Source organism: Canis lupus, chromosome 19 (genome assembly GCF_003254725.2).
Source record: "Canis lupus dingo isolate Sandy chromosome 19, ASM325472v2, whole genome shotgun sequence".
NCBI lineage: Eukaryota > Metazoa > Chordata > Mammalia > Carnivora > Canidae > Canis > Canis lupus.
In genome coordinates this window covers 38,736,113-38,762,207 of record NC_064261.1, presented here as the reverse complement: position 1 = coordinate 38,762,207, position 26,095 = coordinate 38,736,113, and the positions used below count along the sequence as shown (strand labels likewise).

At 38.5% G+C, this 26,095-nt stretch overlaps 1 protein-coding gene across 21 annotated transcripts in view; it reads right to left on the bottom strand.

Annotated features, from left to right (window-relative positions):
* The window catches only part of RAB3GAP1 (RAB3 GTPase activating protein catalytic subunit 1), a 143,972-nt gene extending 120,987 nt beyond the window's left edge, over nt 1-22,985 (bottom strand). For 19 of the 21 annotated variants that reach the window (XR_003129266.2, XR_003129270.2, XR_004807040.1 and 16 more), the window contains exons 1-3: nt 22,910-22,985; nt 22,754-22,809; nt 17,374-17,449 (exon numbers count right to left, since the gene is read on the bottom strand). Coding sequence is in view for 12 of the 21 variants with exons in the window: in XM_035702248.1 (XP_035558141.1) it covers nt 17,374-17,449; nt 22,754-22,809; nt 22,910-22,927 (150 nt within the window). In the remaining 9 variants the exon portion in view is untranslated. Of the gene's footprint in view, nt 1-10,429; nt 10,486-17,373; nt 17,450-22,753; nt 22,812-22,909 lie in introns of those variants that run through there. The other 2 variants (XM_035702250.2, XM_025430512.3) reach the window with 2 other exon arrangements.
* Between the last annotated feature and the right edge of the window lie 3,110 nt (nt 22,986-26,095).

The window sequence follows — 26,095 nt, the reverse complement described above, 5'->3', positions numbered from 1 at the left end:
ATCGGGATTCCTGGGTGGCGCAGCGGTTTGGCGCCTGCCTTTGGCCCAGGGCGCGATCCTGGAGACCCGGGATGGAATCCCACGTCGGGCTCCCGGTGCACGGAGCCTGCTTCTCCCTCTGCCTGTGTGTCTCTGCCTCTCTCTGTGTGTGTGACTACCATAAATAATAAATAAAAATTAAAAATAAAAATAAAAAAATAAAAAGTTAATATCTATTCTTCTCAAACTATTCCAAAATATAGAAGGAAGGAAAACTTCCAAATTCATTCTATCATGCCAGCATTCTCCTGATACCAAAACCAGATAAAGACACCACAAAAAAAATGTAGGCGAATATCCTTGAAGAATACAGATGCAAAAATCCTAAACAAAATTTTACCAAACTGAATACAATACATTAAAAAAAAACCATTCACCCTAATCAAGTGAGATTTATTCCAAGGATGCAATGGTGGTTAAATATTTGAAAATCAAAGTGATACATCACATCAATAAGAAGTAGTATAAGACCCACATGATCATTTCCAAACATGCAGGAAATGCATTTGACAAAGTACAATATCATTCATCATAAAAACCTCCAACAAAATAGGTTCAGAGGCAACTACATCAACATAATAAAGCCCATGTACAAAAATGCCACAACTAACATCATCCTTAATGGGGGAAAACTTAAAGCTTTTCCCCTACAATCAGGAAAAAGACAAGGATGTCCACTCTAAGCACTTTTATTCAACATAGTACTAGAAGTACCAGCCACAGTAATTAGACAATAAGAAGAAATCAAAGGCATCTGGGATGCCTAGGTGGTTCAATAGTTGAGCATCTGTCTTCAGCTCAGGGAGTGATCCCGGGGTCCTGGGATTGAGTCCCACATCGGGCTCCCTGCATGGAGCCTGCTTCTCCCCCTGCCTATGTCTCTGCCTCTCTGTCAGTGTGTGTCTCTCATGAATAAATAAATAAAATCCTAAAAAAAAAAAAAATCAAAGGCATCCACATTGGTAAGGAACAAGTCAACACTTTCACTATTTGCAGATGACATACCACACAGAAGAAACCCAAAACACTCCCACCAAAAAATTACTAGAACTGATTAATGAATTCAATAAAGTTGCAAGATACAAAATCAAGGTACAGAAATCTGTTGCATTTCTATATACCAATAATGAAGCAGCAGAACAAGAAATTAAGAAAACAATCCGGGCAGCCCCGGTGGCCCAGCGGTTTAGCACCGCTTTTGGCCCGGGGCATGATCCTGGAGACCAGGGATGGAGTCCCACGTCAGGCTCCATCCACGGAGCCTGCTTCTCCCTCTGCCTCTGTCTGTGTCTCTGCCTCTCTCTCTCTCTCTCTCTGTCTCTGTGACTATCATAAATAAAAAAATAAAAAAAAAGAAATAAAGAAAGAAAGAAAGAAAACAATCCCATTTATAATTGTACCAAAAATAATAAAACACCTCGGAAGAAACCTAACCAAAGAGGTGAAAGACCCATACTATAAAACTATAAAACACTGATGTGGGATCCCTGGGTGGCTCAGCAGTTTAGCACCTGCTTTCGGCCTGGGGCGTGATCCTGGACTCCCAGGATCGAGTCCCGCATCGGGCTACCTGCATATAGCCTGTTTCTCCTTCTGCTTTGTCTCTGCCTCTCTCTCTCTCTCTCTCTCTCTCATGAATAAATAAATAAAATATTTAAATAAACTAAAAAGATTTAAGAAAATGAACTTTATTAACATAAACTTAAGCTTACCAAAGACAGGAAGAGAAAGACTGGAGAAGCCATGACTGGAAGAAAGACTCAAAATACATGTATCTGACAAAGAACTCACAACCAGAATAAGGATAATTTAAAAAACTAAACAATCTTGGGGCAGCCCCAGTGGCTCGGCAGTTTGGTGCCGCCTACAGCCCAGGGTGTGATCTTGGGGGCCCGGGATCGAGTCCCACATCGGGCTCCCTGCATGGAGCCTCCTTCTCCCTCTGCCTGTGTCTCTGCCTTGCGTGCGCTCTCTCTCTCAAGAAAGAAAGAGAGAAAGAGAGAAAGAGAGAAAGAGAGGAAGAGAGAGAGAGAGAGAGAGAGAGAGAGAGAAAGAAAGAAAGAAAGAAAGAAAGAAAGAAAGAAAGAAAGAAAGAGAGAAAAAAAGAGAAAGAGAGAGAAAGAGAGAAAGAGAGAAAAAGAGAGAAAGGGAAAGGACCAAGCAATCTCATTTAAGGGGGGAAAAAGGAGCAAAAGACTAAAACACTTAGCAAAAGAGGATATAAACGACCAATGAATACAGTTAACTATGATAAATTAGTAAATACTACTACATATTAGTAGACATTAGTGAAATCCAAATTTAAAAACCACAGTGAGAGGGATGCCTGGATGGCTCAGCAGTTGAGCTCTGTCTTTGGCTCAGGGTATGATCCTGGAGTTTAGATTTCAAGTCCCACATCAGGCTCCCTGAGGGGAGCCTGCTTCTCCCTCTGCCTATGTCTCTGCCCCTCTCCCTCCCTCTCTCTTATAATAAATAAATAAATAAATAAATAAATAAATAAATAAATAAATAAATAAATAAATAAATTCTTTAAAATAAAATAAATAAAAATAAAAACCACTATGAGATACCATCTCACACCCAATGGGATGACTAAAAATAGAAATCTGGCAATGCCACGTGTCAGAAAAAATGTGGAATAACAAATCTCATACACCAATAAGAATATAAAATGATACAACCACTTTAGAAAAACAATTTGGCAGCTTTTAATCATACTAAACATAAAACCTACCAATTCCCCTCCTAAAAATATATTCAAGAAAAATCAAAGCATATGTTCATAAAATTGTTCACAGTGGTTTTATTACTAATAGCCAAAAAATGGAGATAATTTAGATATCCATCAACAGGAGAAAGGATGAACATGTTATAGCACAATCATGCAATACAAAAATTACATGTGCTATAACAGATGGAATTATAAAACATTAGGTTAAGCAAAAATCAAAGTCAGACAAAAAAGTGCATAGTGTATGATTCTAATTATATGAAAATATCTGGTAAAAGAAAAAAAGCACTATAGTTACACATAAGACTGAATGGAGAAACAGGAATCTTGTTTGAGATGATGGATGGGATGATGAAAATGTTCTGTATTTTTATTTAAATGGTGTAACATAGGTACATGTATTTTTCAAAACAAAATGTATACTTGAATTCTATACATTATACTGTGTGTAAACTACAACCCAACAAAGCAAAAATCAATAAAGGATCCGAGTTAGAAAAGAGATTAAGGGGAAAGGGGTGCAAATTTTAACTTCTGAGGAAAATGTGAGAGGTAGGGAGAGGAAGATGCTCTTTTTCCAAAAGAAAAGGTAATGGCAATAATGCAAGAACAACATGTTCTAAAAATCATCATAATTTGACCCAACAATCCTTTCCACTTATCTTCCAACTTACTCAGTAAACTTTAGGTAACTAAAGTTGGAACTAAGCTGGAACTCTAGAGACCGCAAGACCTCTCAACATGATGAAGATATATCTCTTAGTTGAGCCTTTCTCAGTATCTGACCCAGGCTATTTTAATAGCTTACCACTGGTCTCTGTATCTCTACCCTATAATCCTTCTTCTACATGGTTACCTTCCTAAAATGCCAATCTGATATTGTTCCTCCTCCATTTAAAATCCTTCAGTGGGGGGATCCCTGGGTGGCTCAGCGGTTTGGCGCCTGCAGTTGGCCCAGGGCGTAATCCTGGAGTCCCGGGATCGAGTCCCACGTCAGGCTCCCAGCATGGAGCCTGCTTCTCCCTCCTCCTGTGTCTCTGCCTCTCTCTCTCTCTCTCTCTCTAAGTAAATAAATAAATCTTTAAAAAAATAAAATAAAATCCTTCAGTGGTTTTCCATAACCTATACAGTGGCCTCTAGATTTTAATAATGTACTTTACCAACACATATTCTGGAGTATAAATCTCCATGTGTGTATATTTATATTTGTAAATTAATTATTGCTATATCAACAAATTATGCATATTATACATAAAACAGTGTCATTAAAAAGAAATGTAAAGGGATCCCTGGGTGGCGCAGCGGTTTGGCGCCTGCCTTTGGCCCAGGGCGCGATCCTGGAGACCCGGGATTGAATCCTACATCGGGCTCCCTACATGGAGCCTGCTTCTCCCTCTGCCTGTGTCTCTGCCTCTCTCTCTCTCTCTCTGTGACTATCATGAATAAATAAATAAAATCTTAAAAAAAAAAAAAAATCTGGTACTTAACCCTCTTCTTTAAAAAAAAAAAAAAAAAGAAAAGAAATGTAAAAACACAACGTAATTAGAAAGTTTTAACACACAAATGGTTCAACACAGTCCCCTCTAACTGTTGCATGTACCTATACTGGTAGAAATACAAAGCCCACAAAATATGGCCCCAGTCCTTTACAGCTTTATCTCCTGAAGCCACTTTCCATTTATGCTGTGTTATAATTATGCTTAACAATCAGAGGTGTGCTTTCTCTTTCATAACTGTGCATAGGCTATTTCTTTTATAGCATACTTTTATTTATTCAGTCTTAAAAACTCAAATGTTAATTCCTGTGGAAAATCTGTGTAGAAGTGCCTGGGTGGGTCAGTTGGTTAAGCGTCTGCCTTAGGCTCAGGTCATGATCCCAGGGTCCTAAGGTTGAGCCCACATCGGGCTCTCCAGTCAGCAGGGAGTCTGTTTCTCCCTCTGCCATTCCCCCTGCTGTGCTCTGTGGCTCTATCTCAAAAGGAAGGAAGGGAGGGAGGGAGGGAGGGAGGGAGGGAGGGAGGGAGGGAGGGAGGGAGGGAGGGAAGGAGGGAAGGAGGGAGGGAGGGAGGAGGGAGGGAGGGAGGGAGGGAGGGAAGGAAGGAAGGAAGGAAGGAAGGAAGGAAGGAAGGAAGGAAGGAAGGAAGGAAGGAAGGAAGGGAAAAGAGAGAAAGAAAGAGAGAGAAAGAAAGAGAAGAGAAAGAAAGGGAAGAGAAAAGAGGGAAGGGAAGGGAAGGGAAGGGAAGGGAAGGGAAGGGAAGGGAAGGGAAGGGAAGGGGGAAGGGGAAGGGGAAGGGGAAGGGGAAGGGGAAGGGAAGGGGAAGGGAAGGGGAAGGGAAGGGGAAGGGAAGGGGAAGGGAAGGGAGAAAATTTGTGTGGATTATCTTCAGGCAAATTAGTGATGTTGTCTCAATGTCTTATTCAAATCACTAGAATTGGTGATTATTGCACCAGAATTATTCCAATCAATTTTTGTTCTTAAAGATTTTATTTATCGGGATCCCTGGGTGGCGCAGCAGTTTAGCGCCTGCCTTTGGCCCAGGGCGCGATTCTGGAGACCCAGGATCGAATCCCACATCGGGCTCCCAGTGCATGGAGCCTGTTTCTCCCTCTGCCTATGTCTCTGCCTCTCTCTCTCTCTCTCTCTCTGTGACTATCATAAATAAATAAAAATTAAAAAAAAAAAAGATTTTATTTATCTGACAGAAAGAAAGCACAAGAGGAAAAAGGTACGCAAGATTGTGACCCTAGCCAAAGTCAGACACTTAACGAAGTGAGCCACCCAGGTGTGCCACTAATTATTTTTTATATATATATTCCTCCACTAGATTGTAAACAGCAAAGACTATGCTCCATTCTGCTTTGCAGCCCAGAACTCAACGTTGCCTACATATTTAATAAGTAGCTTAGGAATTACCTTTTTAAAAAATATTTATAATAACCCCCATGTATCCCAAAGATGCTAGGAATATGTAATATATTTTAAATATGTGAATATGCTTTAATATTTAAATATACTTACAAATGTTTATGAATATAAATACATAATATACTTGGATAATATATACCCTGTGATTTATTCTAACAACATGAAATAGCACACAACCCAATCCAAAAGGTATTCTCTCTGACTTAAGCTGACACATGTGACATCAGAGTACTCATGCTGTGTTCTTTATGAAATTCATTTTCTCAGTGCATGGGTTAAACAGAGATGAGTCAACTCACTGCCTCTCTGGATGATTTTCTCTAACATCTAAGCACAAGTCATCTTTAGGATTTACTTGCTACCAGAATCTAATTTCATCTTAAATGGCCTGTCACATAAAACATAATCCTCCAATTAAGGGATCCCCGGGTGGCGCAGCGGTTTAGCGCCTGCCTTTGGCCCAGGGCGTGATCCTGGAACCCTGGGATCGAATCCCATGTCGGGCTCCTGATGCATGGAGCCTGCTTCTCCCTCTGCCTATGTCTCTGCCTCTCTCTCTCTGTGACTATCATAAATAAATAAATAAATAAATAAATAAACAAACAAACAAACAAACATAATCCTCCAATTAAAATATATAAATTTAACAATTGTTTAGCAAACTTAAAACTGTTTCTTCTACTACCAAATACAACCCATTATTGAAAAGAAAGAAAAATATAGTAAAGCATTTAAAAAAGTGAATTTTTTTCCATTTCTTTTTTTGAGGACAATAGACCAATGGTTCTCAATCTAATTAGATTTTAAAATCACTGAAGAGACTTAAAAATCTACGGGTAACTAGACTCCACAATAGACCAATTAAATTAAAATTTCTGAGGATGTAGCCTAAACACTAGAATTTTTCAAAAGCTCTTCAAGTGATTCCAATGTGCAGCCAAGGTAGACAATCACTTGGTATAGAACTAAAAATTAAAATTTTCATCCACAGGTGTAAGAAATCCTTTTGACCATATACAGTATTAAAACACTCCATATGAAAAGTAACTTAAAATTGATCACCGATCTAAATACAAGAACAAAAACTACAGATACCATCAAGAAAGTGAAAAAATGATAAATGCTACAACATGAAAAATAGGGAGAAATATTTGCAAATTATATAGTTCCTAAGAGACTTGTATCCAAAATGTATAAGCAACTCTTATACTGAATAAAAAGACAATCCAATTTAAAAATGCGCAAAGGTGGGGATCCCTGGGTGGCTCAGTGGTTTAGCGCCTGCCTTCGGCCCACGACATAATCCTGGGGTCCCAGGATCATCCCATGTCGGGCTCCCTGCATAAAGCCTGCTTCTCCCTCTGCCTGTGTCTCTGCCTCTCTCTGTGTGTCTCATGAATGAATAAATAAAATCTTTAAAAAATAAAAATAAAATAAAAATGGGCAAAGGATCTGAATAGACATCTCCCTAAAGAAAATATGCAAATGGCCCATAAGAACATTAGTGTTCATACCAACAGCCATTGGGCAAATGCAAATCAGAACAAGAGTTCTCTTCACATCCACTAGGATGGCTATAATCAAAAAGATAACAAGCATTGGTAAGGATGTGGACAGATCAGGACAAATACATTGCTGATAAAAATGTGAAATGAAGGGCGCCTGGGTGGTTCAGATGGTTAAGCATCTGATTTTGGCTCAGGTCATCATCTCCAGGTCCTGGAATTGAGACCCACACCCCCTACATCGTAGGGCTCCCAGCTCAACAGGGAATCTGCTTCTCTTTTTCTCCCTCAGCCTCTCTCCCTGATCGTGCACATGCACACACTATCTCTCTGTCTCAAATGAATAAATCTAAAAAAAAAAAAAAAAAAAAGAAAAAAGTAAAATGATGCAGCCACTTTGGAAAAAACTTAAGTAGTTTCTCAAAAGGTTAAAAATAAAATTATAACAGGGGTGCCTGAGTGGCTCAGTCGGTTAAGGTCTGCCTTCCACTAAAGTCATGATTCCAGGGTCCTGGGATTAAGCCCCACATTGAGCTCCTTGCTCAGCAAGCAGTCGGCTACTCCCTCTACACCCCTCCCCCTCGCTCGTGCATTCTCTCTCATGCTCACTCTCTCTCTAATAAAAATCTTTAATAAAATGAAGTTACCGGAACACCTAGGTGGCTCAGTGGTTTAGTGCCTGCCTTCAGCCCAGGGCGTGATCCTGAAGTCTTGGGATTGAGTCCCACATCAGGCTCCCTGCATGGACCCTTTCTCCCTTTGCCTGTATTTCTGCCTCTCTCTGTGTCCCTCATGAATAAATAAATACAATCTTAAAAAAATAAAATAAATAAATGTTACCATATGAACCAACAATTATACTCAAAAGAAATGAAAACATACACATAAAAACTTATACATGAAGGGTCACAGCAGTATTGTTTACAATAGCCAAGAAGTAGAAACAATGTAAATGTCAATCAACTACTATAAGGATAAATAAAATGTGGTGAATCCTTACAACCAAATAGTATACAGCAATAAAAAGATGAAGAATAAATGCTATATAATATGGACCAACCTTGAAAACTTTATGCTAAATGAAAAAATCCAATATACCAAAGGCTACATACAATCATACAATTATGATTCCACTTATACAAAATATTCAAAATAGGCAAGTCTACAGAGACAAACAGTAAGTTAGTTGTTACCTCAGGATAGGAGAGAACAGTAAGTGACTGCTAACAGGCATGGGGATTCTTTTGGGAGTGACAGAATTGTTTTAAAATTGATTGCGGTCATTGTTATACAGCTCAGTCAATATAAAAATCATTGAATTATACACCTTAAACTGGTGAACTTTATGACATACAACTGATACCTCAATAAAAAATTTAGACTGAGATTTTCTTATAATCACAGTATTTTACAACTATCTACTCTGAAAAACATTCTAGGCAGTTTCAAATCTGAATGCACAATTATCTTCGTTAAAAATAAAGAAGGAGGACATTTGGGAGGCTCAGCGGTTGAGCGTCTGCCTTCAGCTCAGGGCTTGATCCTGGAGACCCGGGACTGAGTCCCACATCGGGCTCCTTGAAGGGAGCCTGCTTCTCCCTCTGCCTGTGTCTCTGCCTCTCTCTGTGCGTCTCTAATGAATAAATAAATAAAACTTTAAAAAAAAGGGGGGGGGGGGCACATGAATGGCTCAGTCCATTAAGTAGTTGGCTCTTGGTTTCCACCCAGGTCACCCAGCTCTGCGTCCTGGGGTGGAGCCCCGACGCATCCAGCTCCACATTTGGCAGGAAGTCGGCCTGGGGATTCTCTCTCCCTCTGCCCCTCCCCCTGCTCACATTCATGCTTGTGTGCACACTTACTCTAAAATAAATAAATTAAAAAAAAAAAAAATAGGGCAGCCCGGATGGCTCAGCGGTTTAGTGCCACCTTCAGCCCAGGGCATGATCCTGGAGACCCTGGATCGAGTCCCATGTCAGGCTCTCTGCATGGAGCCTGCTTCTCCCTCTGCCTATGTCTCTGCCTCTCTTTCTCTCTGTGTCTCTCATGAATGAATAAATAAAATCTTTAAAAAAATAAAAAATAAATAAGTTTTTTTTAAATTCAGTGAACACTTCATCCATTTCTGGATAAAATACACCAAGTCTTTCTCTAGTCATAAGTGACTCTAAAACTATATGCTTTTCAAGCAGTTTTCCTAAAACAAAACAAATATGCTAGTAGGCTGGCAAAGTAAATAAACACCTGGTAGAGTAGTTGCCCCTCATCCATGGTTTCACTTTCAACAGACACATATAACCACAATGTGGGTCCAAAAGTGGATGACCCTCCTTCTGATAAATCGTCAGAAAATCAATAGAAGGCTAACTAACTCTACATCATGATGTCTATGTCATTCATTTTACTTCATCTCATAACGTAGACATTTTATCACCTCACATCATCACAAGAGGGAAAAGAGGGGTGAGCATAGTACAATAAGATATTTTGAGAGAAATATTTACATAACTTTTATAACAGTATACTGTGTTTTTTTTAATATTTATTTATTCATGAGAGACAGAGAGAGAGAGAGTGAGAGGAAGGCAGAGACATAGGCAGAGGGAGAAGCAAGCTCCACGGAGGAGCCTGATGTGGGACTCGATCCTGGGTTTCCAGGATCATGCCCTGGGCTGAAGGCAGATGCTTAACCACTGACCCACACAGGTGTCCCTACAATGTATTGTTATAATTATTCTGTTTTACTATCAGTTGTTAATTTCTTACTGGGCCTACTTCATAAATTAAACATTGTTATATGTATGTACATATAGGAAAAAGCATCTACAGCGTTCAAAACTATTCATGGTTTCAGGCATCCACAGGGCTTTTTGTAACATATCCCACTTGGATAAGTGGGAACTACTACAAAACTCAATTCCAACAGATAATCTGATGACTCCAAACAATAACTCTAAAAGCAAAAATGTGAAAGAACACATTTAATCTAGAAAGCTGACATTACATTTTCCACATATTTTGTAAAAAGGAGATTTGTTATATTTGAGGATTTGTTTGTTGTGAAATGGACAGAAGTATGTAATGAGTGTATCATGGCAGTTTCCAGTTCCTTGTATTTATTATACAATCATGGATACTGGCCATGACGACTTGAAATTAATAAATTATATCTAATCTCACATACAAACACAACACCTCCCCACCGCCCCAAAACAGTCATCTATATACCTTCCACTCTTCACAGGTAGCCTGGTTGGCCCTCAGTCTGGATCAGGATCATTCCACTAAAAGCATAGAAGTAGAGAGGGGAATGACATTAAGGCTCAGTCCAAAAGCTCTTCTGCATGGAACTTTGACTTTAGTTCCACAGGGTTATTAAAAACCCTAACAAAGGAAATTCGCAAACAAAGGGGAACTTGTTATTAGTCCCTCTTGGATCAATAAAGAGCCATAATTCATCCAGAGAACATTCAACTACCTAAGAACTCTAACAGTAAGAGATCCTAAGAGGATAGAGCCCACTACAAGTCAATCACTAACAAAAACAAGCTTTTCCAAAAAAGAACTAGCCAGTAGATTTAAGAATCCATAAGATACGTTGGTTGACACAAATAAGTCTTCTTTATAGGCAACAAGTACTCTTCATGGCCACCTCTGGCACTCTGCTCTAACAGGAGTTAGGGCCTATCTCCACAGGCAGAATTTACGCTTATCCAAGTCAGCATGGCTTGTAATTTAAGCCCAAGCATTTTATCTCTTGATCTGACCTCTTCATCTGTAGAGATGACCTTCTCATTTGTTTATACAGTATTTGTTTAAACAGTGGCATGGGCCCTATATCAATCTAAAGTTCAAAATGTAATGCATGATATATACACAGAAAATTTTACTTCACAAAGAATGCTATGCTATAACTCAATGGCAAGCAAAAAATCTCTTTAAAATATACAAAAGAAAGTAAGAACTAGGAAATAATAGAACTAAAAATGTCTGAAGATACCTCTAATCTATCTCAGGTTAAACCTGAGCTTTTTCAGCCAGAATATAGTACATAAAACTTCATTTCTCCCCAGCTTAACTTCTAGGAGCTCTAAGGAATCAATGAATCAATTTTATTAGAAGAAGTGTTAAGTAATTCTCTGTGTTTATATTCTACTCTGCTTAAGCAACTATCATTTTAAAGCCTCTGGTGAATATTTCTGAGAGAGATGCAGCAGCAAAAGTAGCAGCAGCAGCAGCTAACACTGAGATGGCATAGTGCCACGTGGGGTTATAGTAAGCAATAGAACTAGATTTCCAACACAAGCAGTGGGACTTTAGAGCCCACTCTTTATCACTAGGCTCTCTCCTTAAAAATATCTCCTGACTTTTTATATTACAATAGAAACTTTCATACAACAAAGAACTCCAAAAACTTTCAATTTGAAATAGGAAATATGATAAAATGCTAATTTTTTCCTTCTGCATAATATTCAGGAAAGTTACATACACTATAGTTATTATTGAAAGGAAAAAGAGGACACCTGGATGGCTCAGTGGTTGAGCATCCGCCTTCAGCTCAGGTCATGACCCCAGGGTTCTGGGATGGAGTTCCACATCAGGCTCTGCACAGGAACCCTGCTTCTCCCTCTGCCGATGTCTCTGCCTCTCTCTCTCTCTCTCTATTCTCTTGAGAATAAATAAATGAAATAAATGGAAGGAAGGAAGAAGGAAGGAAGGAAGGAAGGAAGGAAGGAAGGAAGGAAGGAAGGAAGATGGAGGAGGGAAAAAAAAGACTAAACCTTACCTTAAATAATCCTATTCCTAAAAACATTATAGGTAACTGAATGCTGCTTTCATTTTGATTTACTTCAATTCAGAAAACTATTCTCATCACTGACTGATCCTCAACTATCTAATTTGCAAAAACTGTCTTTAAATATGGTATATACATACACTGGAATATTATCCATAATTATTCATAATATAATTCATAATAGCCAAAAAGTAGACACAACTCAAGTGTTCACCAATAGATGAATGGATTAACAAAATGTGGTATGTACATAAAATGATTATTACATCATAAAAAGAAAATTCTGACACATTGCACAACATGGTGAATCTTGACATTACGCTTAGTGAAATAAGCCAGAAACAAAAGGCCTAATAAATACTACGTGATCCCACTTATATGAGATACTTAGGTTACTCAAATTCACAGCAACAGAAATAGAATAGCAGTTACCAGGGGCTTAGAGTAGGCGAGAGGAAGTTACTGCTTAAGGAGAATGAAGTTTTCAGTTTGGGTTGACAAAAACTTCAACAATGTCAAAGTACTTTAATGCCACTGAGTTTTACACCTAACGGTAATCTTGTATGTATTTCACCACAAAAAAAAAAAAAAAAAAAAAAATTTAAATCAACATGATTTACCACATTTAGAAAACAAAATAGCCACATGATTATTTCAATAGCTACAGAGTAAAATTTCAAAAAATTAAACACTCGGTGATCCCTGGGTGGCACAGCGGTTTGGCACCTGCCTTTGGCCCAGGGCACGATCCTGGAGACCCGGGATCGAGTCCCACGTCGGGCTCCCGGTGCATGCAGCCTGCTTCTCCCTCTGCCTATGTCTCTGCCTCTCTCTCTCTCTCTCTGTGTGTGTGTGTGTGTGTGTGTGTGTGTGACTATCATAAATAAATAAAAATTTTTTTAAAAATTAAACACTCATTCATGATTTTAAAAAAATTAAAGCTTTTGGCAAACTAAGAGAAAAATTTCCTCAAACTTATAAAGGACACCTATGAAGAACTTAAGATGTTTTTAATGTTGAAGCACTGAGCATTTCTTCCCTTACAATGAGAAAAAGGCAAGAACGTCTGCTTTCAACAGTTCTCAACATCTTACTAAAAGTCCTGGTTAGGGGTACCTGACTGGCTCAGTCAGTAGAAGTGTGCACCTCTTGATCTCAGGGTCGTGAATTCAAGCCCCATGTTGGGCACAGAGTTTGTTTAAAAAACAAACAAACAGAAAAAGACTACCCTGATGACACTGTGCATAAATGAGAGGGGTCACTACCTGTTTTAGTATTTAAAAAAAAAAAAAATTCCTGGTTAGTGCAGAAACAGTAAGAAATAAAAACGACAAAAATTGAAAAAGAAGTAAAATATGGACACATATTTACAGGCAACATGGTTACGAATGTAGCAAATGCAAAAGAATTAACACTAAGATTATGGACCTTTACTTTAGCCAGATCTCATGATACAAAGTCAACATAAAACCTATAAATACAGAGACCAAACTGATGGTTACCAGAGGGGAGGTCAGTGGGGGGAATGGGCAAAATGGGTGAAGAGGAGTGGGAGACACAGGTTTCCAGGGATGGAATGAGTAAGACATCGGAATAAAAGAAACCGCATAAAGAATATAATCAATGAAACTGTAATATGCTGTATGGTGGCAGATGATACACGTGAGCATAGTATAATGTATAAACTCATCAAATCGCTATGTTGTACGCCTAAAACCAATGTAACATTGTATGTCAACTATACTCAAAAAGAATTTTTTAAAGTCAACATACAAAATTTTACTGTATGTCTATGTGCTAATGAAAAATGAAGCTAAAAAATAATTCCACTTACAATTGCATACAACATAAAAGACTTAGTAATAAATTTAACAAAAGACAAGACCTCCACCAAAAACTTTAAAGCACTGCCGAGAAAAATTAAAGACTTAAATAAATGGAGGAATGAGCCATTTTTACGATTGGAAGCTTCAAGACTGTCCAAATGTCACTTCTCCCCCAAACTATTCTATAAATTGAACACAAACCAAATTAGTTCCAGCATAATTATAATCCTTTCTAAAGAAATTGAGAAGCTCACTCTAAAGTCCATAATAGAAACATAAAGTACCTAGAACAGACAAAACAATCTTGGGAAAACAACAAAAGCTGAAAATTTACATTAACTTCGGGACTTACTTTAAAGCTATACAGTTCTCAATTGAAGACAATTTTGCCTCTCAGAGGACATGTGGCAATGTCTAGATACATTTTTGGTTGTCATCATTGGGAAAGTGCTATTGGCATCTAATAGTTAAAGAGTCCAGGGATACCATTAAATACTCTATACTGCATGAGGCAGCCCCATAACAATCTGGCTCAAAATTTCAATGCCAAGGTTGGGAAACCCTAAACTACAGTAGTCAAGACAATGTAGTACTGACACAGTACTATCAAATAGATTAATGAATACAGATTCCAGAAGGTAACTCCCTATGTCAACCGTCTTGACAAATTTAATGGAGAAAAGTGTTTTCAACAGAGGGTTCTAGAAAGATATCCATATGTAAACAATGAACCATGATTTCTCACTTCAAACCATATACTTAGTTCAAGATGGATCCCAGACCTAAAAGCTAAAATGATAAAAAGGCTTTAGAAGAAAACATAAAAAGAGTATCTTCACGATTTAGAAAACTACTACCTGAGAAAAGACTTAAAAGCAGAGTACACAAAAGAACTAAAAGACTCCTATAAATTAATAAAAACCCAAATCAATTTAAAACACGGACAAAAAAAAAATAAATAAAACACGGACAAAAAACTGAATAGACATTCCACAAAGACAGACAAACAAATGGCTAATAAGCACATGAAAAGTCAATCATGTTAATATTCATCAGAGAAATGCAAATGAAAACCAGAATGAGAAATACAAATAATTCTACAAACTACATACCCACTAGAACAACTAGAATTTTTAAGACTGAAAACAAGCAATTGGTGAGAATGCAGAGCCGCCCAAACTCTCATATACGTACTGCTGCTAGGTGAATAATATGGTACAAAAAACTTTAGCAGTTCCTTAAAAAGTTAAACATATACCTATCCTGTGACCTAGTAATTTCACTCCCAGGTATTTATCTAAGAGAAATAAAAACATAGGTCTCCAAATGTCTCATACAAGAATGTTCTGCTTTATTCATAGCTAGTATGTCTGCCAACAAGTGAAACTGCAGTATATTCATACAAGAGTGTACAACTCAGTAATAAAAAGAAACAGTGATTCTTGCAGGCACAAAGAAGCCAGGCACAAAGAGTATCTACTGTATGATGCCATATATATGAAATTCAAGATCCAAGCCGAAAGTAATCTGCTGTTTAAAAAAAAAAAAAAAGAGAGAGAGCGAGAACAGCACCTGCCTGGGGAACAGCAGTGAGGAGCACCGGGATTAACTGGAAAGGGTTGCTAGGAACCTTTCTGGGGTGATGGCAATGTTTCCCAAAGTTCCTGAGTGAGGACCGCTGTTACACGGATACAAACATTTCTTTAAATTAAGCAGTTTTGCATACTATACGTAAATTTTATTTTAAAAACTTTTAAAAATCTAGTAGGGGGTGGAGAGTTGGTAGAGGTACTACTGAAATAAGAAAATATAACATTGTTGAAATTGAGTGACGGGCAGATGGGAGTTGATCACACTATTTTGTCTATTTTATAAATGTTTGAATTTTTCATAATTAAAAAGTTTTTTAAAATTTCTCAATTCTCCCATCAGTGGAGGAAGAGAATTGGTAATCACTGTCCCCCTTATGAATTAAAATCACTTCAGTCACTGTGTAAACTTTCTTTTATATGCTCAATAATCTCTGTTCTTTAAACTATTCATCACAGTTAACAGCTCACCTTGCAATCTAGTCATGTTTTCCCTAACTCATTTATTTACTACCATCTATAGGGAGGAAAGGGTTGGAGAGAGTCAACCTTCCTTTAACCCATGCTGGCAGTATGCTCTATACGTGGAATACAGTACCCAATTTATATGCCAAAATTGAATTTAGCATTTAAAATTTTAAATCTTATTTGCTTAGTTATTTATCACTTTAGTTCCTCATCAGAATTTATGTTCAATGGCAGTATGGATCTTGTCTTATTCATTATTTCTTCAGATCTGGCACACAGCAGATACTTAGTAAATACACATAAATCAAAGTATTAAGGCATATAAATAACATCAGAGCTCACAAATACCCAGTTTAGCTCTCTTTTTAGTGCTGCAAATCATTTCCCATTCCAGTAGCCACCTTGTTTTGCCCTAATTTTACTGTCAACTATATCGTTACGCTTGTTTCAAGTGAATAGAATGATCTGTTTGAAAACTTTACATTTTCTACTCAAAAATGTATTCATAAAAAGATTTTAATAAATCAATTTGTATCTCAGCACCTTTCAATGATGTTTTTTTAAAGATGTGGGATTTCCACGTGCAATGTTACTTTTTTTTCCTTATGCATATGAATCAAGAGGAAAATCCTAATGCTTTGATAGTCTCAAATTCTGTTATCACAATAAAGCTTAAAAACCCTCATAAATATTGAGAGTCCCCTACCAAGAGATAAACTGCAGTTAATAAGACTTAGAATAAAAACAATCAATTTTACTTCAAAAAATTGTCTAATAAAACAAAGCATCTACATAAGCTTAAAATCAAATTGTTAATTCCCTTTAGTGAAAAACAGAAAATCCAGGTTTGTTCTCAGAGTATATTCTTTAGTAATTATTTGGGGTATGGTTTATCTTAGATTAGAATTAAGTATCTTAATATCCAGCAATACCTTAGATTAGAATTAAAACTCTACTTCAATTTTGAATGTTTTCTTCATTCTTAAATATCCTCAAAACATCCATAAGGTTAAAAAAGGGGGTGGGAGGGAGACAAATACTATTAGTGGAATTGTAAAGTACAAAACTTGAGTGAAAAACCTGCTAATAACACCAAGTCAGTTAAGACCAAGATTTTTCCTCATCAGTTAGGCAATATACTCTACCCATGAAGCTGGTAATTGCAATGTTTCTCTGACCAAACAAAAAACTTTTAAAAAGATTTTCTAACATTCTAAGGGAGAAAGAAAGAAGTAAACATGAGAAGAAACAGAAAATCACTCACAAAGAATGACATTATACATATAAAATTTTATTTAAAAATAGTTCATAAATGTCTTACATATGTTTTTTTGCCAGATTCAAATCCAAGTTCTTCCAGGTGCCACTTTATGTTCATAAATCATACAGAACTTTAAAAAAAATTTAATTCAATGTACCAAATGCAGCAAAGGGCTTAAAAATAGAAGTTTCAAAGTAAATACTTATTTAGAGACACCAGCAAATAGATCTGACCTTTTCAAGTGGCTTTCCCAAAGAGTTTCCAATCAGTTTCCAATCATTTAAAACTTCTTCAACTTTGGAAATAAACCTAGGGAGGAGTAAAAAAAACAAAAACAAAACAAAAAACAAAACAACTTTCTGAACATATAATAACCTTTTTTTTTTAAACTATTATTACACAATTTCTTTAAACAAGTAGGTTTTATATTTTAACATTTTTATCAGAAAAGGCTCAGTAAGGTTTGTATTATTAGCCTAGGGATGCCTGGGTGCCTCAGCAGTTGAGCATCTGCCTTTGACTCAGGGTGTGATCCCACAGTCCAGGGAATGAGTCTTACATCAATCGGGCTTCCTGCATGGAGGCTGCTTCTCCCTCTATGTCTCTGCCTCTCTATGTCTCTCATGAATAAATAAATAAAATCTTAAAAAAAAAAAAAACTGAAATGTATTATTAGTCTAATTTATGGATGTGGAATAAATGCGGAAATAATCTTCTCTAATCCAAGAATTCTTACATTTTAATGTTTTTTAAAGTTAACCCCCCCCCTCAATGTGGGACTCAAACTCACAATCCCAAATCAAGAGTCCCAAGCTCTGCCAACTGAGCCACCCAGGCACCCCAAATTTTGACTTTTTAAAAAGTCTACAGCTTACCCAACATAGGCATTCTGCTTCCATAAAATATAAATTAAGCATGTATCTCTCTACATTAAAATGAATACAAATTTGGAACAGAAATCAAAACTGAGAGACTAAAAGGATACTATTAAAGATAACTATGAAACCAATAATTTTTTCCCTACCCTCAAAATAATTAATCTATTTAAATTAACTTTTCCTTTGAAGATATTTAAGAATATCTTAAATTAAGATTGATCTCCCTCTTCCCCCAAAAGAAAACATCCAGGAACTTTGAACTTTGCTCACTAAAATAAACCATGTTGGGTGCCTGGGTGGCTCAGTCTTTTAAGCATCTACCTGTGGCTCAGGACATGATCCTGGAGTCCTGGGATAGAGCACATGCCTCCCCCACCCCCATGGGTCTGGCTCCTTGCTCGGCAGGGGGCCTGCTTCTCCCTCTCCCTGTTTGTGCTCTGCCAAATAAATGAATAAAATCTTTTTTAAAAAATTAATTAAATAAACCATGTTTTAAGAGACAGCTGGCAAGAAACTTCAAGTAGATTTGTCAGCTTTAATAACTGACAGCTTTTAAAACTAATCGCTATCTAATCTTTAAATCTACTAAATGAGGGGCGCCTGGGTGGCTCAGTCTCTTGAGCATCTGCCTTTGGCTTGGGTCATGATCCAAAGTCCTAGGATGAAGCCCCACATCGTCAGGCTGCCTACTCCGTGAGGAGCTTGCTTCTTCCTCTCCCCACTGCTCATGCGCTTCTCTCTCTCAAATAAATAAAATCTTTTAAAAATCTACTGATGAAGTGGACCTATTAAAGAGAATGAAAGAGCATTGTGTGGCTCAGATGGTAAAGCACCTGCCTTTGGCTCAAGTCATGATCTCCAAGTCCTGGAGACCTGCACTGGGCTCCCAAGCTGAGTGGTGAGTCTGCTTCTTCCTCTCCCTTTGCCTATCACCCCACTCATACTTATTAGTGCTCACTCGCTCTCTCAAATGAATAAAAATCTTTAAAAAAGAATGAATTTTGACTAGTGACATAGTCAATATCAGCAAATTAAAACTGTCAAATCTCAGTAGTAGCGTTAAAAGACTCTTTCAGAAGACTTTATTACACTAAGAAGCTAACTTCTTATAGAAGTATGATGCAATCTAACAGCAAAATTGCTCTCCAAAACACCTACATCATATTGCTAGAGTAATAGAGTTAATTCTAGTCAAAATATATTCACAAGCATCAGGTTTTTTCCTTCAGTGACAATATAAGTTAATATTTACATTTGTTTTAAGACAGTAATGATAGTAATGATAAATCTGATTTTTATGATTTAAATGAACCTTCTAATTAATTCCTCTTTAAGACTAAAGGCAGTATTAATATATATACTAATCCACCTCTGGGTAGTTTCATCAAAAGGCAATTATTGGTTCTGAAAATAAATAGAAAAGTTAGCATGTTTACAAAAATAAAAGGAAATAAAAATTTTAGATGTATCCACTTGTGAGTACAAATGTGCATGTGAGGGATGCCGAGTTGCCACAGTTGGTTAAACTGCCAACTCTTGGTTTCACCTCAGGCTGTGATACCAACATCCCGAGATCATGCCCTGTATCCGGCAGCAGGGAGTCTAAGACTCTGTCTCCCTCTGCCCCTACCCCACTCTCTCTAAAAGAAATAAATGAATCTTTATTAGAAATGTACGTTGTATTTATAAAGGCAAAAAACTGGAAGCCACCTAACTATCCAGTTGCAGCAAACAGCTGGTATGTCCACTGAATGGATTAGTATGCATCCATAAAAAATCATGTTTGAAGACCATTTGAGGAAATAAGAAAATGCTTATTTCATATACTAAATGAAAACATGGAAGCTACAGAAGTATTAATATGTTTTGATACAAAATGTTCACAACACATTCAGATTAGAAGAAATTTTCTCAAAATATTAAGTCTTAGAATTTTTTTATTCTGTGAGGATTATAATAAAAATCATTGAAAATAATATTGCTTTCACAGAAAGAGCACATTAAAACACTTATTTAATGAATTCTATCAGTACTACCTAAAAGAGAAAAATTGCAGTCTACTGAAAGTGTTGAGATTTGACTAGAAAAATGTAAAAACTTTATTGCTGAAAGCTTTCAAAATCACAGTTGAAGGGCCGTTTCCTCTAATTCTGCATTCTATATTAGGTTCCTTTGTTATAGGCATTGTAAGACCAGATTTCTTTCCCTTCTCAGCGCTTATTTCAATTGTAATTACAGACTCATTTGTATTAGATTCATGTCTGTCTCTTCTACTAGACTTTACGGTAAGAGCAGGAACTATTTTTATTGACCACACCTCTACGCCCTGCACTGTATTTGACACATAGGCACTCAAAAAATATTTCTGCAAAGGACAAAAGATTAAAGAGTTGGGGGACTCCTTTTTTGGGGGAGGAGTCCATTCAGTCCTCTCAATAAACTGTCTTTATGGCTCCTAACATATTAACAAGAACCTTCATTCACACATTAAACCCAAGGTTTAAGAAGACTCCAAAGTCTTTAACATTTTCCCATGTGCTATAAAACACTACTGTAGCTCTAAAAATGAGCATAAAAACCAAAACCCAAATTTCCTACTTTGCGGTAGTACTCAATACTGTGTTAACAATTATCTCCATACAAGGAGCTAAAGGAGTTAATATTGCACTTCAGGATACCTTAAATATTTGCTAAGGGAAAATAATCATGTTTCCATTCCATACTCCTGATGCTTCCTCACCCCCACCCTCCAAGATTCAGGTGACATTTTTCTAACTACCTTCAAGACATCAAGTTATTATTTCAAATTCAACTGGTCTAAAACTGTACTCTTCCCACTTTCTTATCTTCATTATTTTAGGCAAGAAACTCCAGTTGCATGTTTCTTTCTACTCTAACATTTCATCAAGTGTATCTATCTAAAAATCTTTTTTGAAATATCTAACAATACTCCTTTCTACCCTCCCTTCCTCTCCAGTCTCCAAATCACCAATCTAACTATTGATCAAAGTAACTCACCGGGCTTCATTTGACTTAATCTCCTGAAACAACTCTCATCCTATCACTTTGCCACTCTAAAATCAAGGGTGTCTCACCATTGTTCTTTAATGGTTCTCTCCAAGTGTGGTCTCCTGACCAGCAACATCAGCATCACCTGGGAACTTGCTAGAAATGCACATTCTTAGGTCCACCTCAGATATGATCAGAAACTATGATTCTGATGCACACTAAAGGTTGAGAATCCCTGATTTTAAAAGCACTGAGTCTAGAGATTTCTTTACTCAGCTTTGAAGACTGTCCATGGACTGTCTCATCTCATTAATCTTATTTATTTCCCTTCAATAGATAGCCTTTACTCCAGTAAAGACATCTTCATGAAGTCCCAAAGGTTCATTTATACTCATCTCTGCTTATATTAATACCTTCTCAAATCTAACCAACCACTTTCCACTTTCAATATCCAGCTCATTTCCTATCTTTTCTATGAAATTATCTCCCCTAATTGTGATCCACAATATCACCCTTCTCTAAACTTTTTATAGTTCACACCAGCTGGCTTACAATTTAATCACTTTCTGTTTTGTGTAACACATAGATCGAAGGTTTTGTTTTGGTCTTTGTTCTTTTCCATTAGTTTAACTCTAGACACAGAACACCTGTTCAATAAAGCCCTTGCCAGTATGGCTACGTCTTACTGACTTTTATTTTTTGGAGCGTACCACAATCAAACTATTATTCCACCAGGGATTGATTGATTTTTTTTTACTTATGTATTTATTTGTTTGTTTGTTTGTTGTTTGTTTGTTTAGTAGGCTCCTTACCCAGCATGGAGCCCAACACAGGGCTTGGGGACTCCTGACCTCAACATCAAGACCTGAGCTGAGATCAAGAGCTGGCGACTTAACCAACTGAGCCCCCCAGGCGCCCCTCCGGCAGGAATCTTTAATATTTTCCTCAGTCGTTGAATGACATAACATGCGCAAATCTCCTCTCCCAACCCGAAAGATTATCAAATGTTGCAACGAACTAAATACTGACTGACCTCCACACCCAGAAGGGTCTCTGTGACACCAACCTGAAAATTTCTCATTCTCAGCTATTACTCTTTCACAAAGTGGGCTTTCAGCTCATTTCGCTCAGCTGTTCAGTGAGGTGCGATGGGCACAGGAAGCCTGGGCACATTACCCACGGAAATGCAACGACTTGAATCAGAGAGTCCCCAAAACCAACTGCAGCATTATCTTAAAAGGTCATTCTAAAGGGCAGGATGGAGACGGTGGGAGGGCGGCACTTGGACCACCGCCAGCACCGCGACGGCCTCCTCCAGGAAAGGGTACACCTATGCCCACGAGAGGAAAGCGGCAGCTGCCAAGTGTACGGCTTAGGGTAACAACAGGAGTTAAACGGAAACGAAACCAGCCACGGAAGTGGTGGCTCGGGGAACTGTTTCTGCGGGTGGGCGACCACGGAGGTCTGAGGAAAGGGGTCTGAGAGCCAAACAAAACTTTTTCTGAGAGCCGAGTCTCAGGGGTTGGGCTGACGGCGGCGGGCCGCCGCTCGGCAGACGCGAGACGCGGAAGAGGCGTGCGGTGACCGGGGACAGAAGCCGCAGAGCCCGCGGCTCGCCGGCCTTACTTCTCCCGCATTAGCGGCGTCACACGTGGTCTACCTCGGGGAAGCGGCCAGGGGACGCCGCGGCCCGCGGTACTGACAACCACTGACAGGACTCACTCACCTTTCCCATTCCGAGGCAGTGGTGAAGTCCGTGATCTCAAATACCTCGGACTCGGGCTACCGTAAAGGAAAAGAAAGATAAAGAGAATGAGCCCCCGCGCGCTGACACGGAGGAGCAAACTTACAGACCGGGAGAGGCAGGGAGCAAACACCTCACCTCACTGTCGGCCGCCATCTTGAGGAGCGCTGGGAAGGGCGCTGGGGCTGCCGGGAAGGACGAGAGCGGAGGGGGCGGGGCGGGCAGGGGAGGGGGCGGGGCCTCGGCGCAGACCCGCCCCGGAGGCCCCGCCCCCTGGGACTGAGTCCCGCCCGAAGTCCTCAAAGGCTGAAATCATTTGATTTAAAACAGGCAAAAAAGAAAACCTTGGAATTGGAAATCTTCCTGTAGAGTAATGAATTCAGACAGAGAACAGAAGCAAGGAGGGAAGACAAGGCAGGCCCTAGATTCCTGTGAATAAAGTATTAAAAAACCTAAACCAGGGGCAGCCCTGGTGGCTCAGCAGTTTAGCGCCGCCTTCGGCCCAGGGCCTGATCCTGGAGTCCCAGGATCGAGTCCCACGTCGGGCTCCCTGCATGGAGCCTGCTTCTCCCTCTGCCTGTGTCTCTGCCTCTCTCTCTATCTCTCATGAATAAATAAATAAAATCTTTAAAAAAAAATAAAAAATAAAAATAAATAAATAAATAAAAAACCTAAACCATGTTGAATTTGTTTTCCTTCAACCTCTATTTATTGACTGCAAGGCACAAAGCTAGATGCTGTAATATCCACCCTCCTCCACCCCCCTCAAAGAAGTTACAGTTTAGTTAAGTCATAAAATAGAATCATTATGAGGACGCCTGACTGGCTCAGTGGTTGGGCATCTGCCTTCGGCTCAGGTCATGATCCCGGGATCCTGGGATCGAGTTCTGCATGGGGCTCCCTGCAGGGAGCCTGCTTCTCCCTCTGCCTCTGTCTCTGCCTCTCTGTGTCTCTCATGAATAAATAAATACAAGTCTTTTAAAAAATAAAAATAAAAAATAAATAAAATCATTGTGTTAGTTATCTGATATCTGGGAAGAGCAACATACCGTTCAATGAATACTTCACTTTTTTTTTTTGAATACTTCACTTTTTAAGCCACTGAAGAACAGAAGGAGTAGCAGCTAGCAGTTAACAATTATATTTCATAGATACTGAAGTATACATCATGAAATGATACCATGTCCAGGATTTGTATGAAACTAATGGGAGGGAGAAGTGGGTAAGGGGAGAAATAAAGCCAAATCAGCTATATGTGGATAGTAGCTTAAGCTAGTGATGCGTACATGGGTGTTTATACTATTCTCTCTATTTCTGTTAGGTCTGAAATTTTTCATAATTAAAAGGGGAAAAAGGTTAAATTTCATGTAATGAGTTTTGCAATCCACAAGAAGGAATTTGTTGGTAGAGGACTAAGAAATTCAGCCTCAGTGATTAAAAATAATAATGATAATCTTATGGCTCAATGAGTTCAAGTGTCCAACTCTTGTTTTTGGTTCAGGTCATGATCTCAGGGTCGTAAGATTGACCCTGCTAGGGGTTCTCCACTCAGCAAGAAGTCTGCTAGAGATTCTTTCCCCCTGCCTTTCCTTCCCCCCACTGCTCCTCCATTCCACCCCAACCCTGCTTGAGTTCTTTTTCTCTCTCTCAAGTAAATAAATAAATAAATAAATAAATAAATAAATAAATAAATAAATTTTTTAAAGTTTTAATTTTAAAAGTTTAAAGATATAAAAAATTTGGTGGGGGCACTTGGGTGGCTCAGTGGTCTAGTGTCTGCCTTTAGCTTTTTAGATCTGCCTTTAGATCAAGTCCCGTATCAGGCTCCTTGCAGGAAGCCTGTTTTTTCCTCTGCCTATGTCTCTGCCTCTCTCTGTGTGTCTCTCATGAATAAATAAATAAAATCTTTTAAAAGTTTTGGTGATATAGGTAGAGCATATGAAAAAACTAAGGTGAGAATTTTGACAACAGTTATTACTAGTGCCAAACTTTGAACCCCTTCTTCTGATGTTCCTTCTAATTTCTATCTACTGTATCAGTGGAGGGTTGTGAGTTAACTACTGCAGCAGTCTTTCCCGAGATCTGAACTTGCATCCTCCATTCATTTACAAGCATCTATTAAACAGCTAACTAGAAGCCAACCACTGTGCCAAGATATTAAAATGTATTGTAGATATGGTCCCTGACTTCAAGGAGTTCAAGGTCTGGAAGGAAAATGGGAAATTCGCTGCACAACAGAATGAAGAGGTGCTACATGTATCAGCATTAGTGTTAGCAATGTGGAAGTCAATGGTCATCTTGACAAGAAGAATCTTGAAGATGAGCTGAAGAATAAGATGAAGAATAAGATTAGTAAAATAGGACTCATTGCAAAGGATTGTGGCAAAGATTAAGTTCTACAAACCTATGTAAAATGGTTAGCACAATGTTGTGGCATATATAAGATTCTTATAAGAATAAGACTGCGAGGGGGGTCCCTGGGTGGCTCAGCGGTTTAGTGCCTGCCTTTGGCCCAGGGCATGATCCTGGAGCCCTGGGATCGAGTCCCACGTCAGGCTCCCTGCATGGAGCCTGCTTCTCCCTCTGCCTGTGTCTCTGCCCCCCTCTCTCTCTTTCTATGTCTATCATGAATAAATAAATGAAGTCTTAAAAAAAAAAGAATAAGACTGCAAGTGGGAAAGGCTTCTAAGCATGTCTAGAGGATCAAAGGTGGGGAAAGTCTGATCCATCCAATAAACCAAAAGAAAGAGGGCACCTAGAGCAGTGTTTGTGTTGAAGTTGGATAGGTAGAAATGGGCTAGACCATATAAAGCCTTCTAGGCCAGAGATGGACTTTATTTTTTTTAAGATATTTATTTATTTATTTATTTATTTATTTATTTATTTAGCAGAGAGGGGGTGCACAAGCAGGGGGAGCTGCAGACAGGAAAGAGAAAAGCAGGCTCTCTACCAAGCCGGGAGCCCAATGTGGGGCTCCATCCCAGGACCATGGACTCATGACCTGAGCCAAAGGCAGATGCTGAATCAACTGAGCCACCTGGGCACCCCTGGAGTTGGACTTTATTTAAAACACAATGAAAGTCACTGAAACGTTTTCAAGCAAGAGAGCAATAAAAAAAAAAAAAGAGCTATTTAAGAAAATAATACAGAAAAGAAAAAAAAAGGGGAGAGCCCTGGGCAAATGGGGTAACCGGGTGATGGACATTAAGGAGGGCACATGATGTAATGAGCACTGAAGGGTATTTTTTTTTAAGATTTTATTTATTTATTCATGAGAATACACAGAGAGAGAGAGAAAGGCAGAGACACAGGCAGAAGGAGAAG